General features: G+C 34.2%; 1 protein-coding gene across 4 annotated transcripts in view; it reads left to right on the plus strand.

Moving 5' to 3' along the window:
- Window positions 1-18,738, plus strand: part of LOC111413572 (transcription factor Sox102F) — a 232,035-nt gene that overhangs the window by 176,684 nt on the left and 36,613 nt on the right. For all 4 annotated transcript variants that reach the window (XM_071199723.1, XM_023044597.2, XM_023044604.2 and 1 more), the window contains one exon: window positions 4,971-5,169. In XM_071199723.1, coding sequence (XP_071055824.1) covers window positions 4,971-5,169 — 199 coding nt within the window. The remainder of the gene's footprint in view (window positions 1-4,970; window positions 5,170-18,738) is intronic.

Raw genomic sequence — 18,738 nt, forward strand, 5'->3', positions numbered from 1 at the left:
ACTTCAACACGACATATAACATCTGAATACTCTGAATAGTTCATATAAGCAATGACAAGATATGGTTCCACGTATACCCATACTACGTGCATCGGTTCGCATTCATAACAACATTGAATTATGCAACGTCGCTCGGTGCCGTAAAATCAAAGAGTCCGCCGCTTCGTATCGAATTACCGGGCCCTGAAACGCATTACATTATACATAAACTGGCGAACATTGAGGAAGGCTCGCCTTACAAGGGAAAGAAAATTGGGGTTGGGCCGGGTTTAGAGAGCAACCTCGCCGCCCTCTACTACTACGACTACTACTACGTGCAGATTGCGCCCTTCCTAATACACTCTCCTCCGTGTACTCTATGCTGTACCGTGTGCCTTTATGCGATGGACTTCTCCGATACGGTCAAGCTTTTGCATAATACAACAGAGCTTCCGGACGACTCAATTACTTTAGACTTTAGAGTGAAACACACAAAGTTTCTACTGAAAACATAAAATTTTCTCTCAATCTATATAATATATAAAAAAGGGGGCTAATTAATTCGTAAATGTTGATTTAAATGATTGAGTTGGGTTGGATTTCATGATTTGTAGAATATAACATGTTCTAATAAATCTTATTATTATAAAATAATTTTAACTGAACTTACATTTTAGATGTTTGTGTAGTTTTTTATTTGATAACTAAAGACACTTTATGGTCCCCTAATACTATCTATATATGTGCAGAGATAAATAGCTACTTTTTGGTTTGGTAGTTATTGGATTTGGAGAGTTGTACAAATCTTTTTGAAATTGATAACTTTTGATGGGTTGCATCTGCAACTTCATATACAGCGAAATTCCCCTAACTCGAACTTCTATATCTCGAATTATCCTCTAAGTCGAATAATTTTCGTAAGCTCAAGCGTATGACTAGGTGTCAAATGTGTTTTTGTCTCCCTAAGTCGAATTTTACTAACTCGAACTCCTCTGTAACTAGAACTGAACTATTATGGAATTTCTTCTCAACTTTTACTTCTATAAGTCGAATTTACCAAAGAATAAAAGAATCAATCCACATAGACTCAGACTCAGAATCTACAGACTCTTGAACCAAAACAAACCTAATGTTCTTATTGTTTCAGAATCAGACGAGGGTGATAATCTTGAAAATGAAATACTTATCGCTGTGCCTACATTTCATGAAGCTTATTCCTCTCTTAGAAAGCTTGACACCTTTGTATTATCAAGAGAGAATGTTCCAGATAATATTACATTTAATAGAAGATTTTTTCGACAAAGAGCGGTTGTCCACTTTAACCCAAAAGAAAATTACGAATTACTTTAAAATACTTGATTAATTTTCTGCTTACAATAGTATTAAGGTTTTTGTTTTAAATATACGTATTAGCAAAGTACATTTCAAATTTTTTTCTTTAGAGCTGAAATTCTACTAATTTTTCTGTGACTCGAATTCTCCATAACTCCAAGTTTTCTTCCGCTCCCTTAGTGATTCGAGTTAGGAGAATTTCACTGTACTTTGTTAGATGATGCTGTATGAATTAAAATGGTTTCAGATGGAATTATGTAATTGATTTTTATGGAAGTGTAAAAAAGTATTTTTGCTTAAAACTCTAACGGTTACTAACCTTACTTAATTGGTACCTTACCAGACCAATTTGTTTTTTATTTATTTAAACATAAAATACCTTATGAGGTAAAAGTACATTTTGATCTATGTTTCGAGTAAGGTAAAAATATTCAATACATTTACTGGTGCCATTGTTCTATTAATTCAACCTTACAAGTTTCGGCTTTCGATCATCTTCAGAGAATATAACAAGAATTTATCAATTTTTACTTTTTATTATTAAAGTTAAAACAATAATATTACTTTTTAGTTGACTTTTTGGTGTCCTTATTACACTTATAATAAATGTGATATTAGGGTTAGACAAGTAAGTGATAAAATTTAGCTAATCCAGAAAGTGAACATGGACCTTGGTTGGAAGTAAACGAAAAGCAGGAATTGAGAAGAAATGAAAGGAAAATGCGAGGAGTTATAGGGCGAAATTTATTAAATTTCTTAATTTTCTTAACAAGTCATTTTAAATTAAAATAAAGTCATTTTAATGTACAAATTGAAAGAACCATTTTATCAGTGGAAGGATCACAAAAGTATCAGAACCGAATATGCAACGAGCAGATACATGAAAAGAATATTTTCATAATATTAATATAAAAAAGCGTCGTTTTCCTCCTCCGACGTTGAGTTTTCAAATTCCATAATTGGTATGGAATATGAAAACATGTGTTGATTACAGAACAACAATAGCTGTGACGTGCTCTCTATTTCTAAGTTGATTCCACCAGTAATGGACCAGTAGTAACACTTCTTCATCTCATATCATTCGTAAAATTTCCGGCTCACAAATGTGGTAGTTATTAATTTTAACTGCCAGAAGAGCCACACTCGGGATTGCTACCAGGGTTAACTGATTAACCAAACCTCTTAACTCTGTTTATAGTCGCTGAGTTTAGTTTTTGATTATACTTCTTGTTGTATGGTTGGTTTTGTGAAAGTTTATCTAATAGTGAACTGAGTGAGATGTTTTGGGTTATATCACAGTTTGCTTTATTGTTGTTGCCAGCAAAACTTAGTGTTAATAAGAGATTTCTATCATCATCCGATCTCACACTCATTGCTATTACTAAATCATTGCTATTTCCAATAAGGTGTTGAAAACTGAAGAAATGTTTGCCTGAAAAAAAGGCAAGAAGGTGGCAATGGTAAACGTCACTAGGAAGATGTATTCCTAATGAGAACAGTTCATAATACTTCAATTTTAGCACGTATGATATAATAAGCTGAGCAATTCTACTCAACAGTGTGCAAAACAGTAAAAAAAAGTACTTCAAAAAGATCTTAAAGCATCTTGTTAAACAATTTTTTGTTGAATGGCTAGATTCTGCTCAGAAAAAGGAGAATCACGCTAATGTCACACTCATGAGCTATTATTCAATCATTACTAACTTCACGAACATGTTGAACGCTGAAGAAATGCTTGCCTGACAAAAAAAAGCAAGAAAGTGGCACTGGTAAGCGTGATTAAGAGGATGTGCGCCTAATAAAATCAGTTCATAATATTTCAAGTATTATGGTACGCATGAAAACAGCAGAAGAAGTACTTCAAAAAGATCTTTGGGCATCTTCGTTAGGAATTTTTATGGAATTTATATTATTTATATAGAAGCCTATATTCTACACAGAGAAAGGAGTTAAGTCTTTTCATTCTTCAGACTAAATTTAGAAGGTAGTTAACGGATCTTTGTGGACCAAACGCCATCAGTGGCTGTAAATAGACCTGGACGTCGATCTGTTGACATTGTCAAGTCGGAACTTCAATTTATGGACTACAACCAACCATTGGAAAAAACATCTACATATAAGAAGTTGCGTGGTTTGTTTGTCAATGCGATATGATAGGAGAAAGGGAAACCAGGATCCATTGTCCTGATTATGACAATTTAATTTTATTTTTGAAACAGCTTTTTTACATAAGATTATTTATTGCTATAGTTATTCACCCATTTTTCGATAATCAAAACACCATCTGAATCAATGTGATCGTGACGCTAAAAATATCTAATTACTTCAAAGATGTAATTACTATCTCTTCGCTGTATATGGTCAACCAGTTCTAGAAATATCAATAACTGAACCAGTATTAGTAATAAAACTTATAGTGCAAGCTTCTCACGTTTTGGCAGTAGACCCTTCCGTACAGAAAATTATAGTTATAGCTGCGGTAAAATCTGCGGTAGTTTTTAAACTGCTACTCCCTAAACAAGATTAAGTATTTTTTGCTAAAGTGGGCTTCTCTTTAAAAATTCCTATACCACCCTGGAATGATACATTATTTTATGTAAATGATATAAATTATTTTTAATCGTAGCAGTTGGTCAAGATTAAGCCTTGACACAAAAGCACATAGTCTTTCTCATTCAATGTAGTCATTTTATCTCTCTGGATAGAGAAATAATTTTTAGAAAATTATTGTAAAATTAGCTTAGACTATGATATTGTTGGCTTAAGTTATCTTCAGTTTAACTTTAAACCAAGGTTATATATTAGAAGAGGTTTAGATGTGATATACTAAAACCACAAAGATACTTTATGGTATCTTTTTGAAAGAGTGCAAAGCATTGTGAAAAGAAGCAATGAGATGATTACAATTCTTACATTTCAGCTAATTTCGGTTAGATTAACTTAAAATGAAATAGTAAACTTAAAAGTAATGATTCCATATTTGTAGATCGATTGATAGGTGGCGCCAAAGAACAGCAAAGGGAAACCAAAGAGAGGAAAATAATAAGGGGGTTGATTAACGTCGGAAGAGATGCATGGACGCGATTATATAAAAGGGGCACGAGACACAAACAAAGTGAACCACCGCTATCTGAACTTGTAATCTTTTATTTAAACCTCCTTCCTCCACCACGCGTCGACGTCCAACAGCAAAATAAAAAAGCCGTGCAAAAAAAAGCTCACATAAAAAACAACACGTACAATCGCGGCGACATCTTTCGCGAGTCTCTTTTCTGTTTTCGAGACGGTCCCATTCGGGATTGTTTGCACGCGACAAAGACAACCGTATATGAACGAGTCCGCGCTTATATCTCGGTTATCTACAGATTAAATCTATGTGCGACCGTATGACTTCACAGGGGAATATAGAAAGAAGGAGGAGGAGGTGATGCGGGCTAAAGAACTAATAATAAAACAGCGTGTCCTTTTCGTCTCTTAGAGTCTCTAGCACATGTAGGTTAGAAACACAAAGAAGTAGAAAGGAAAGAAGTTTCAAAAGGAATACACATATGATGACCATCTATGATTAGATGGTCAAAGATGGTTCAAGATGTTCGAAACCTAATATTAGAAAGTACCGTTAAAATGAGGAAATAATTTAATTTTTTCTTCTATTGTAGTGATATCGAAGGAGCGGCAGCCATTCAACAAGTTCTTTCGGGTGATAACTTCATGGAAAAAGAACGTCGACTGTCTGAGATGATCATGCAACTTCAAATGGTAAGGGAACAGCTTTTAAACCAAAAACAGCAACAACAGCAACAACAACAACACCAAATCCTTCAAGATCATCACCAACAACCACCACAACAGCATAAGGTAAGACTTCAAAGTTTTAAATAGAGTTTGAGTAAAAAGTAATAAAGATCTTTTTCAATTTCAAACTCAAATTTGTAATCCTCTAAATCGTCCGTAGTCTATCTAAATCCAAACACTGTATAGAACACAAACCGTTGAGCAAACACCTTCTCTAAAAAGGGGTGGAGGTGGACGAGGGGTTACGAGGTGGAGAGAAACTTTGATTCTAGTTACTTAATTACACAGGATCATCGGAGAGGACTCCAAAAGGACTCGACCCCCGCGCGCGCAGTCGATCCTTTGACGACCTCGCTAACGACGATAACAAGTTTACGATCAATTATGCCATCTTCTCCCTTAAATAAATTTCGAATCCAGGGTTCTGGTAAACATTGAAAACTTTCATTAATCAATTTCGAGAATTTGCACAGAAAAAATTAAAAATCAGTGAAAATTGTGACACTATAAAACCTCTATATAACGGACTAATACAGCGAAGGGAGTGTCCGTTGGAACCAAAAAGTCCGTTATTTGAAAAATTTTTAATTTGCACTTTAAAGACGCACTATTAAACCCGAATCTTTCTAGCTCTAGTGTTAGTTCTAGTTTTAGTTCAATAAAAATATGCAACATAGTAATACCTTATGCTAACTAGCGCTAGCTACCACTGTCACTAGAACTAACACAAGACCTAGAATTAAAATCATTCGAGTTTATCCGCATGTCTCTCAAGACGGCTAAACCCGAATGATTCTAGTTCTAGGTCTAGTTCAATAAAAATATACAACAATCTAACACTGAATAACAACTAAAACTAGAACAAACACTAGCATTAGAACTAACACTAAACCTAGAATTAGAAACATTTGGAACTTCCAAAAAATTTCTTGTTGTAGGTTAGTGTTAGGTTTAGTTTTAATTCAATCAAAAATATATAACAATTTAACGCTGAATAACCACTAAAACTAGTACTAATACTAGCATTAAAACTAACACTAGACTTAGAACTAGAAGCATTCGGGTTTAGCCGTCTTAAGAGACGTATGGCTAAACTCGACTGTTTCTAGTTCGAGGTCTAGTATTAGTTCCACTTTTAGTTCAATAAAAATATACAATAATCTAGCGCTGAATAACTAAAGCTAAACTAGACCTAGAACAAGAAACCTTTGGGTTTAAACCCGAAACTTTCTTGTCCGTTAATTCCGAAGTCCATTTGAACGAGGTCCGTTATATCGAGATTTTACTGTATTTAGAATTACAAGATAAGTTATTGGTAGGAAGGTATTAGACTTATACACAATAATAAAATAATGTCCTTCGTTCAATCGATTAGCTTGGGAAACTGCGCCATGCACATCCTGCACGGTTGCCAGGATAACGAATAGAGAGAGAGGAACGAATCTCGAAAAGGACGACGTCGTCGTCGTGGTCGTTGCCAACTCTCCGGGCATTGTTTCAAAAATGAGTGACTATACCCACGCGCAACTCGATGTGGATTGGTTGGCACAATGGCAAAAGACCCTTCTATTGGTCGACGATTCTTGAAGGATGAATAACTTTTGGGTTAACCGCCTTTAATCCTGATAAGTGGGAAAAATTCTTAGAAAAAATCAGGACAATGGTTAAGAAAACTTTAATCAAATGAACAATAAATTTGTATGTTTATTTATAGTCTTGGATTGAGTAACAATAAAATCTACATAAAACCGAGTTTAAAGAACAATAAAACGTTCTCCAACTAAAACAATTTACGCCGTCGATCCTTTAAAATCGTTACTTTATCGTTATTGTACATCACTTTACAACCGAAGAATAAAACTTGTACTTTTGGTGTATCCCCTTTTGGCGTACTTAAAACACGAGGATTATTTGTTTCTTCGTCGGTACTTAAAATAAACCGGGGCAGGTGTAGGCGAACAATACCTATTTGTGATACTCAAAGTTGATTTTCTGGTTTATATTTAAAGTCTCGAATCAATATTCATAGGGTTTTCGGACGGAAAACGTAGAAGGATTTTTATTTATTTTACAAGTGGTTTTATCGTAGTAATTCCATGAATTGAGCAAAGATCCGGATTTACGGTGATCGTAAAGTCGGGTTTTAGTGCGGGCGGTGCTCCGGATTGATTAAACGGAGGCGCAAAGGACGAGAACTAAAATAAAATAAAAAAAAACATGGGAAAGGATAAAAAGTAAAGGAGAGATGAGATGAGATGAGATGAGAAGAACAAGATGAAGTAGACGAAGAGTTATCATTGCGAGGAGTTTTTAATATGCGAGCAAACTCGGTAAACTGTGCCATTAAAATAACGAACGGCCGCAATAAACGTAGACGTTACATGAAGAGAAGGAAACCGAGAGCGACCCACCACCAGCCTTTTATTCCTTTGCATATTAATCGATGTGATAATTACGATCGATTTTTTCTTTTAAGAAAATTCAAAAAAAAATTACATACATGTTTGTTACCAAGGGAAATGATATAAATTGTAAATTCTATGTCTTGTTTTTGATTATGTAAGAACGAAAACACTGTAATGACATATTATGTTTTGTAAAGATAGAAAACGTTTACAATTTTATTTATAGAAATTAACGGACAAAACTTTATGAAGAAATTTTTGAGAATTTAAATATGTATTTTTACCTACATCACATTATCACAACTTTTGTTTTCTTTGAGAGTATTCCAAAAACAAATGATTGCATCAATGTCATATTGTTCTTCAAGAGACATTGAAGGTTTTATTCATAGTTATCAATTTGGATTATTTCTACAAATTATATCAATAGTTCTCGTCGTCAAATTATAAAGATAATATCTCGTAAAGACATAATGCATTTTTCACTAAGGGATGTTGTTGAGTTCATAAGTTGATGAGAAGATGAAAGAAATCGATGAGGTCTAAACTAAAATCAAATAGTTCAGAGAATGAATATCTTGATAAACTTGTTGCTAAAAATTTAACTCAAGACGAAGAAATTGATTATGATGAAACATTTATACGGTAGCGTGTTCTAACAATTGCTTGATTCCTACTATACATCGGTTGAATGCTCGTCGGTTCGATGTGAAGAGTGTTTTTCTTACCGGCGCACTTCAAGAGGAAGTATGAAGCAACCTAAAGCTTTTCAAGACAGGGCTTCCAGAGATAGTATCAAATATAAGCTCTAAAACGCTGACCTAGATTTATCCTTGTGGAACCCATACTGCGTTTCTGAAATTCTAGTATTTAAGTACGAAGTTATTAGTGATCGCAGTTGGTCTGTAATTTTTAACAGCAGGTCTGCTGCCCTCTTTCAACATAACTTCATTAACTTGCCAAAGTATTAGATACGTAAAATGTTTAATTATTAGCTTTGAAATATGTTTAACAGGTACCATAAAGGCATAACTGCAATCTCTGAATAAGTAGTCCATACACTATAAGACCTAACATTCTATTTGCTGATGCACATACAATACCAAGATGCAGAAGCAGACGCAATGTCAGTATTACTGCAGTCACTGGTAAACTACTTGCTTCTATCCGAATGGATTAAAACGATTTTTCGGATCAAATAATAATTAAGTGGTCCTATTTTGAGCATTTTGCGATGTCGTTTCTTCTGGATCATCTTCCTCAAATCTATGAAACCCAGCATGATGTCTTAATCACTTGTAGCTGTTATTTATTTTAGGAATAGAACGGTTTAACAATGTACTATAAATAGGTGTTGCAACATATCGGGCTAATCATCAACATGCTTCTATACAATTCGATGAGATGAACCCGTCGAAAATAGTATCTATAGATACAGTTTGCTTTTGGCCTCCTTTTCCTTTCTGTATTCGTCTTAATTCTGACTTATAGATTATCCATATCACTGGTTTTACCTTCTTTTTCAGTATAAACTAGGCTGTGCCTTACTTTGAACTTTTATAATCTATACTTCTTTATTTTTCTTCGTTTCTGTCGTTTTAGTTTTCTTTAGTTAGTCTTGATTAGACATTGCAGTTTCCAAATTTTCTAGTTATTTTTTTTTCAAAGTTTTGCTGTTACCTCAACTCTTTTGTGGTAAATATGGCATTCGTTTCTTCTCGTATATTTTTAACTTGTTAACGTTTTTTTCTCAAAACTCTTAAAATGTTAGGTTGTGGAGAGTTCACAATATCCGTGGTGATCACAATAGATAACTATGATTACATCTAATCCTAATAGTACAACTCTCAGCTGAGATACCTAGCATGATGTCTTAATCACTTGTAGCTGTTATTTATTTTAGGAATAGAACGGTTTAACAATGTACTATAAATAGGGCATACATATAAATATAAATATACATATAAATACATATCGGGCTAATCATCAACGTGCTTCTATACAATTCGATGAGATGAACTCGTCGAAAATAGTATCTATAGATACAGTTTGTTACTGGTCTCTTTTTCCTTTCTGAATTCCTCTTGATTCTGACATAGATTATCCATAATCACTGGTTTTATCTTCTTTTTCAGTATAAATGTGCTTTACTTTGAAGTGCTATAACCTATACTTCTTTATTTTTCTTCTTTTCTATCTCTGTTTCCAAATTTTCTCGTTTTTTTTTCAAAGTTTTACAATTTTCTCAACTCTTTTGTTGTAAATATTCGTTTCTTTCTCGTATGTTTTTAACTTGTTAACGTCTTTTTCTCAAAACTCTTGAAATGTTAGGTTGTGGAGAGTCCACAATTTGTGTGATCACAATAGATAACTTTATGGTTACATCTAATCCTCACATTGTAAGCATGATGGTAACGGCTTTTGAAATGTTTCATGAAATTGAGCTCTCAGCTGATATACCTATAATTAGGAAAAGGTTGTTCATCCTTTTGCATTATGATACTTTTCTCCTGGTGTCATTTTTCAACTTAACGCTACTTTTTTACCGTTGTAATCTTGTCATTTTTATGCATGCAAGAAAGTTCCGTTTCGTCACAAAATCCCTGCACATCCTTAGACAAAAAGAGTGAACCACATCAATCTTATAGACTGGGATTTCCTGCAATGTATTTTTCTATATTCAATCTATGGGAGAGTTTTAATTTTTCTGTCAAAACATAGATTTTTATTACAACAATGGATTTTTACTTGAAATGAAGTAAAAAATTGAAATTTAAAAACTTTTGATTGAAATTGAATCCTCCCCCTGATTATTTGGTTCTAATCGCCTTTTCTGGTGATTTTCTCGCGAACAATAAACGCGCAATATTCGGGAGTCCCAGCTTTGTCGTCAGCATTTCGACTACATTATCTGTGTATTTCATCTCCGTCGAACAAATACGCGCGTCAAACCCGTTTTCCATGTGCCGATCTCGCTCTCTCGGGGGGATTTAAAGAGGATTTGATTGCGTTTGTGCCCGCGTCCTCCTCGCGTCTCTTTACCCCCTTTCCGTTTGTGTGTTTTGTGCGCGTTTCGGACGACTGGGGGCCCTGTATTCATAATAGTGGAAACAAAGTTTGCTCCGCAATACGTCGGCATTTCCGAATGGGTACCGACAAAGCTCTCTACAGTCTCTCAGACCAGATATTGCGACAAATAATTATGTGTACGTCGAATAATAATGTGTCATAAAGGGAAACCCCTTCCATTGAAATTGTAATAACTAAGGTTTCGAGTGAGAGTTGTGTTGGGAGTTGAAGCTTTATTGTATTTACATTTTGGAGTAGCTCCTGTTGACACATTGTAATTATCATTCGATTATTCACACGTGAATTTATATTGCCGACGTCGCGTCTAAAAACTTATCATCATCGCCTTCGGGTTATAAACTCAACTAAATGTTTTGCCGGGGCAAATTGAATGTTATTTTTGGCACCAGTCCGATAATCCATAATTGAAAATTATCCACTTTTTGTTTACCGGTTTTATTTTTAGCTACGTCGTCGCCCGACGGAGTGAGTGGTTCGCGATCGTTTTCCATTTTATCGACGGCACACGCTCATCGATCTCGCCTTTTTTTCTTTTTTCTTTAAATAAAAGAATAAACTTAAAACATGATATAAATAAACCAAGCCACGGAATTTCCGGAAGAAATGAAATAAAATCACGGAAAATAACAGGCTTTAAAAAGAAAATTGGTTCAAAAAAAAAGTAAACCTTGTTCGAAATGAAAGATAATGAACGTGGAGATTGAGAAAACGTTTCTTGTTTACAGAACGTCTTATTTAATTTGGCGTTTTTAAAAGTGACGCGTACAATTCGTGCCAAATGTTCTGGAACAACACTCTCGACAAATCTTCCACAATCTTTTTTTTGCTGAAACCAAGTTAAGATTTATGGTAATCATAAATTTTCTTCTTAACCATCTCACTTTTGGCGGTAACAAAATGTTAAAATAACACTCGTGAATTGATTATATCGACACCGTTTTGTTTACAAAAAAAGAAATAAAGATCTCTTCTTTGTTTATTCTAAGCTTTTCGGTTTTTACGACCATGTACATTATATTTTCCATTATGAACTCAAAAATAGAATCCACTTCGAAATCATCCCGGACGAGGACGACATACAAACCCTTGCTCCAAGAAGTACCGCGGTCGAACACCACGCTTTTGTTCTAAAGTTAGCGCCGGCCTGAGGAGATACAGTCATTAATAAAGATAATAGTATGAATGTGGAATGACGTCATGTGTTATACCGTTGTGCCGAGAAGCATTCATGATGTTCCACGGACGACGACGAGTGTGTCTCTATTCTTGGAGATATGTAACGAACGGCAGCCTTTCCAGAGAATACCATACAACTACATTGCACTTACACCAGACCTTTAATAATTAACGCCACAATCCGGACATCGTCAAAAGCTTTGTGTGGGACAACTTGAAATTAACAACAAAATGTTGCATTTTTGACACATTATTTCTTATTTCGTTTTCTTTTTGTTATTTTGAGAGGGTCTTTTTGGAGATCTTTGGGGGGTTGGTTAAAGCCGCAACTTCAAAAGAGCAAGTCAACAAGCAGCACCCGGTGGCGGTGACCTGAATGCAGATCCTTTGCGTAAAATATGCAACACACACGGGGCGATTGTAGTTCGCGAAGAAAAGGGTCCCTTTTGTACGAGTATAACTCTATCTGGCGAACGCACCCCATGGAACACTCTCCGGACTTCCTCAAACCGAACCTCCCCAACCCCTTTTTCCCCTGTTATTCATCCCTAGGTTCGGTTTTCCAAGAGTGACTTTGTTTGCATGTTGTATTTTCTCTTTTGTGGTTGGAGGAATATTTGATCTCTTTTGCGTTCTTTATGTCGGATGTAATCAATCTTTTCGACTAAAGAGTGAGGAGTAAGAGGGATAATAAATTTTTATTTTTATATTTGATATGGATCATTTTTTATGACCCAAAAACTAATTGGCTATGGTAGGATGGGATTTTAATTTCGTTAAAAACAAATAAAATAATAATACAACCATCTACAATTAAAAAAATCACCCCTCAGTTGTTTAATAAAATTAAAAAATCTCACGTTCATCTCATCTCTTCGGTCGACAAAACCAAAACAAAACGACTCGAAACTTTTTGAAAAACCTTCCCCCCATCTCATCGCCCTTATGTTTTTCTCGTCCTCGTCTCTAGCATCCGCATCGTTATCTCATTAACGTCTGCCGCCCCAAAGGGACCTCACAAAGAATCATAATTATAATTTACAAACGGAAACTCCACGCGTTTGAATGCCGAAGCTGGGTGGGTTCAGTTTCGCTGCTCGCTTCGGTGGTAGAGGTGGTGCTGTTGAACGGGTTGGGTTGTGTAAAAGGAGAGAGATAGAATAAGAGAAACCCCCCAGATCTTCCCCCCTTTGTCTCTGCCAACTGAACCAATCTGTGTTCCTCTTGGAGGAACGACGCGCGACGTCAGGGCGTGTAACAATCATCCCTACGATGGTGGAAGAGAAACAGAGAGAGACACCCTCTTAAGACGCAACCAAATTGAGCCACCCCTTTGATATCGAATAAGAGAAACTGACGGGCGAGCTCTAGAACTTGCAGTAATAATCGTAAATACGTTTGCTTTCGAGAAACTGACTTGTAATGTGATGGTATTTAATAGTGTTGAGGATGGTGAATAGAGATGAGGATTTTAGGATTATTGTGGAAATTGGAATGTTTAGAAGTTTAAAGTATCTATTTTAAGATTACATATGTAATTATATATTAAATTATATAAGGCAAATCAGGGATAGAAATTATTCGATTGGGTTAGGTCAAAATATCCAAATTAAAAAATATATTCACACTCAATATATTTTTAAGAGTTATATTCATCGATTAATAGAATGTTTGGTATTTTTATAGCAATTTAAAATCATCGATATGTTTAGTAAATGTTACAAAATAATATTATTTTGATGGAAATGCAACGTGTATGTTATGCGCGTGCGATAAAAACAACGGTTTTAGATCTCTCATTTTCTGCAGTAAACAAAGCAGTTGGCGGTTATTATTGTGCAATAGTGTGCATGTTTCTAATCGAATTTCGACTAAATTGTGTCGTATTAACCTCTGCGCTCTCCTCGTGTACCGCAAATAATACCGATAATGATTTCAGAACAATTGGACTTTGAGCATTTTAAATCATACAAACCCACACACAAAAACACATCTGTCTCTCTTTTCTAAAATCTTCTAATCTCCTCTAAAAATTTTTATAAACTAGGTCTAATATTAAATCCAATATCTTAATGTGATCCAATCGATTGGGTCTCAAACCTGGCATATACTCATTACTTTGTAAGTCTCAACATGAATATTATAATTTACGATTATGTTTAAGCGTGTCCCTATAAAAGTCCGCCACGGTCCCGGGTGGACTTTAATGCGATCGCGACATAAAACGGTGCATAAAGGAGCCCGATGGTCATCATGACGGAATTTTACGGCCGTCGTCTCTTTCGCGTTTTACTTGGGCAATCAACAATTTTCTAGAGAGAAGAGTAGAGAGAGGAGACGAGGACATTCGTTCTTGTATTATTATTATACCAAGAAAACGTTCGACATCGTTAAAAGAAAGTCCATGTTTAAAAAATGCAAAAAGGAAGGAATCAAATCGAAAATTATTACTTTGAGACATTTTAATATATTTAGGATTAAAAGTGACAGTTATAAAAGGTTATTAAAGAATGAATGAACAATTTAAAAATTCATTATAACTTTATTTATGAAGATTAAGTAATAAATAATTCTCTTAAAATGCAACAATTAAATTTCATGAAATTCCTCTTTTTTAAAACGATATTTAGGTTCGGTTAACAAATAAAATTCGCTGTTAATCAAATGTGTAAAATTCATTATGAATCATAACGTTATGGTTCATAACTTATGAAATGGTTTATATCGTGAATGAAAGCTTAAAATGTACTCTTAAAATTTCGTAATAAAAATGTAAACATGGCTTGATCAAAACTAATCAAAACATACAAAAATCACTAAAATTGTTTATAAGAAATTTGAAAAGCGATTTATATCTATAATTTTGGTTTTTTATAGAAAAAAATGAGTTTATGTAACATTTCTATATTAATCAAAACCAATTAAAACATCCAAAATACTTTTGCGCTTGTTTATGAATGCTATAAAATGATTTCTAATTAATTACTAATCTCGATAAAATAGTTATTTTTGATACAAGATAGTGAAATGACACTTTTGCATTCGAGAACGAAAGATTTTTTTGCGAGCTTTAGCGAGCAAAAAAAATCGTTCGAGTATGCAAAAGAATTTCGCTGTCGTGTATCAAACAACATTTTTTCGAAAACTGCGGATTCTAAAGTTATAAATTAATAAAAAGACCAAATTCTGTATAATGACATTTAGAATTCATTTAATGTTATGTCAAAAACTTAACGTTACATCGATTTAACCTCACTTATTGAACAAATGTACTATTATAAATTTGCATTTAAACGTGAAATGAAATGATAAAACAATTAAATGTTGATTATTTTGTGTTTATAATTTGTTCATAACAATAAATTAACAATTAATAGTATCAAATTCTTTGATTGTCCTAGCTGGACGTAAAAGACTTTTACGTCCTGTTGACAAAAAACTATCGTTTTGACGGTCGCTAAGTACTACGCAAAAGTCATCTTTTAATAGCAGTTTTCGAAAAAGTTGATTTTTGATATAATTTGGGTTTAAGCATATATAAATTACATTTCAGATTTGTGTATGTAGAATCGTGAAAGAATGCAACACCATTATACATCCCCTGTTGCTTACGATCCTTTCATCAGCCTCAGAATTTTTAAAAGGCCTGGGAACAGCTCAGAGCGTGTCTCATCTACGAGACGCAGAAATCTAAAACCCTATAGAGTGGGATTGCTACACTACACTATTTTATTCAAATATAAGATAGATAAGATTATTGTTTGTAAGTATCATATTGTAGACGTTTTCTTAGACTTATAATGTCTAGTTATGAGTTTAATGATTACATCTAAGTTCCACAAATTACTGCTCTCAAGAATAGCTTAGAAATTTCTAAAACCGCTGATACAACCAAGTCTCATGAGTCCATAAACTTTTAGAAACTGTTTAGATTGATATGATCAATATACAAAACTGTTGAAGTACCTGCTATTGGCATTGGCATATAAGATCAAATCAAACACCTTTTTTAGCTTTTTTAGTAATCTGTCTACACTCTGGCCTGTTGCCAGAGCACTTTTAGCGTGTATTGCTGACTCCTTAAATGCAAAGTGACAATTCATGAACTAACCAAAGATAATCATTGATCTATTTAATGCTAAACCAACTTGATTTATGCTGTGAAAATCGCAAAACGCTAATTCCACTTGTTTGGCAGAGGTACCTCCAATTCATGAAAGGGAAAATGCTGCACTTATTTATAAAGATCATTAGAGTGTTGTTCTCATCTACACTTCTGAGATATAAACCAATAAAATAGGTTTATTTGAAGATAAATCTAGTAGATAAATATAGACCACCGAAAGATCACGGTCATCTGGTTGACTGTTCCCCTAAAAATTGAGATGGTACATTATTTCAAGATTACACACACTATACATTATGATAAAAACCAACATTTGATTGTCGATGAAGATCCTTGCATTCATTTTGGCTCATGATGTTATTTACCATGCGCACTATATAAGTATACTTGCCTATATCCAAATCAAGTGGTCACCATATCACCTAAGCATCTGCAAAGTATGGATATCATTTTTGCTGTACATCTGAGTGAATAACTTCAAAATATCCACATATGCCAAAAACGGGGAAAAATAACGCAATCAGTAAATTATTAATGAAAATCATGTAAAAAAGTGATCCTAAATTTGACTCTTGCGGCACTCGAGAGGTAGTGGTGTAAATTATTAAATAAAATTATTACGATAAGTTAGAGAAACCAAAATCCTTAATAATGTCCGTGACGATAATATCACTAATAACATAAGAGAAAACATGCTGTATCGACTATATGTAATATTTAACATGTTGAAGTGTCTCGTCATAAATATGGTTTCAAAGAGTTTGCAAAACAAGATATTAAGGATATAGGATATCAACACACGAATAATCTGCCATCTATTCGGAAAGTGGAAGTGTTTAATCGACTATATATTTACTACGATATACATTTACTGTCTTTATTAGAAAAGAAGATATCCAACTTAACCCAACTTAACTCAACCTACCGTAAAATTATTGGTCAAGCGACTACACAACTGAGTTAATCCCTTTAATCGTTCAGAAGTGATGAGTAAACCTCGTGACCGTTAGTCTTCAATTCTATCGCAAAATCATTGTTCAAAATTGTTCTCAAACACTTAAATTTATCAATACATCTTGAGATATCAGTAATATTCCACTTACGATGATAATAATATTTTACTGGCAGTTCCTGTTTCGCATTTCCTTTATTCCTCAAAGATACATACCGAACTCTCTTAATCGATATGTATCTTTGAGGAATGTACCAAGTGGTACCAAAGTAAAATCAGGTTTCACAAAGAATTCTACGTCTGGAGTAAATTTTAAGGCTGGATGATATGGATCCTTAGTTATAAGTGGCAAATCGCAGTACGATGCACCTAGGAGAATATTTTTCAAATACCACATTATGGTCACATGTTTATTCAAGCAATTAGTATCATTATTTATTTGCTGTAAATCAAAAAAATGCGCTAATTCATATAAATAGCGAGAAAAGCCCTGAATAAATCCCATCAAAACCTGGAATGATAAAGTGTCTTACAAGTAGTCCAACCAGCAAGGCACTTAATCAATCTAACAATTTCGCTATTATCAATGTTGCTATAAGTTACATAATCAAATAAAAAAACAGTTGCGATATTATAACAAACACTTTACAACTTTTTATGTCAGCGTAATTAACATAAAAACAATCCGCTAATAAGGCAATCAGTAAGAGTGGCAAGGCTACATTTTATGTCAATATCAATTTTGCTATTATATCAAGTTATAGAAATCATAGTTACAATTATTACAACTCTTTCAGTCTTGCCTCAGAACTAGAAATACTTTCTGTGAGTAAGTAATATAGTGTAGGAAGATGGAAGCAATTCAAAACTCACCAAATCATCATTCAACCAAATTCAAGAAAAATAGATGAATGTGCATCAGAAACATTCATTAAATTCAAGTTGTTTTCTGGTGATGTTCGGTACAGTTTAGCGAATGAATATCAATACTGTGAATAAAACTGCTAGGAGCTTTTTTAGTTTTCCTTATTTTGGTACTATCTCAACGTTAGATTCTCTGGCAGATAGACCACCACTTAATGCGGAATTCATAAGTTTTCTGGAAGAAGACAAAGCGGAGCCAAGTGTATCTAACCTGTGTACCTTCACTTCAGATATATACCACTGCAAACATTCAGATATTAATCCCTATCTCACCTAAACCTATAATGTTCATGTTTATTCCTGAATAACTTATTTAATAATACGCGGGGAGACTCACAAGTTAATGAAGATATTTTATGATATTTTTGGTCAAGATACTTGATCTGGGTAGAATTTTGGATAAATTTAGCCATCATTTCATCACTTTCTCCTAATGAGTTATTACTATTTAACAGAATTGTCCGTTTTACAATATCTATAATTTTTGATTAGCCATTCTGGGTTATTGTAAAAGGCTGTCTTTTAAACAGGCTTCCATAGAGTTTTCGAATATTATTATTAAATTGTCTAACTCCTCGTCTGGAGTATAAAGCCTCAGCAAACATCCTTCATCGGACTTTGTTCAGTGCCATCAGCTTTACTTCTTTCCCTGTCTTTCTCTGTCCGCCGAACTCCTTCATCATAGGTCTCCTCCACGGTGTTCTGTGTTTTACTCTTCGCTGACTACCCTGTAGATTCCAGTATAGTGATTCTTTCTCGATATTGCTGTGTTCGGTTCTTAGCTTCGAATTCTATTTAGGACCAGCAGATGATTAGTCCACAGATTCGGTTTTGGTGATGAGGCTGTCATCTTAGCCTTCCATATAGGCTTAAAGGGGGGTGTAGCTATTACTCGGTTTCCAGAGTCTCGTCAGTTATTTAGCAGGGTACGCCAAGTGAAATTTAAGCCACTGCGCTTG

The sequence above is a fragment of the Onthophagus taurus genome, chromosome 11 (genome assembly GCF_036711975.1).
Source record: "Onthophagus taurus isolate NC chromosome 11, IU_Otau_3.0, whole genome shotgun sequence".
NCBI lineage: Eukaryota > Metazoa > Arthropoda > Insecta > Coleoptera > Scarabaeidae > Onthophagus > Onthophagus taurus.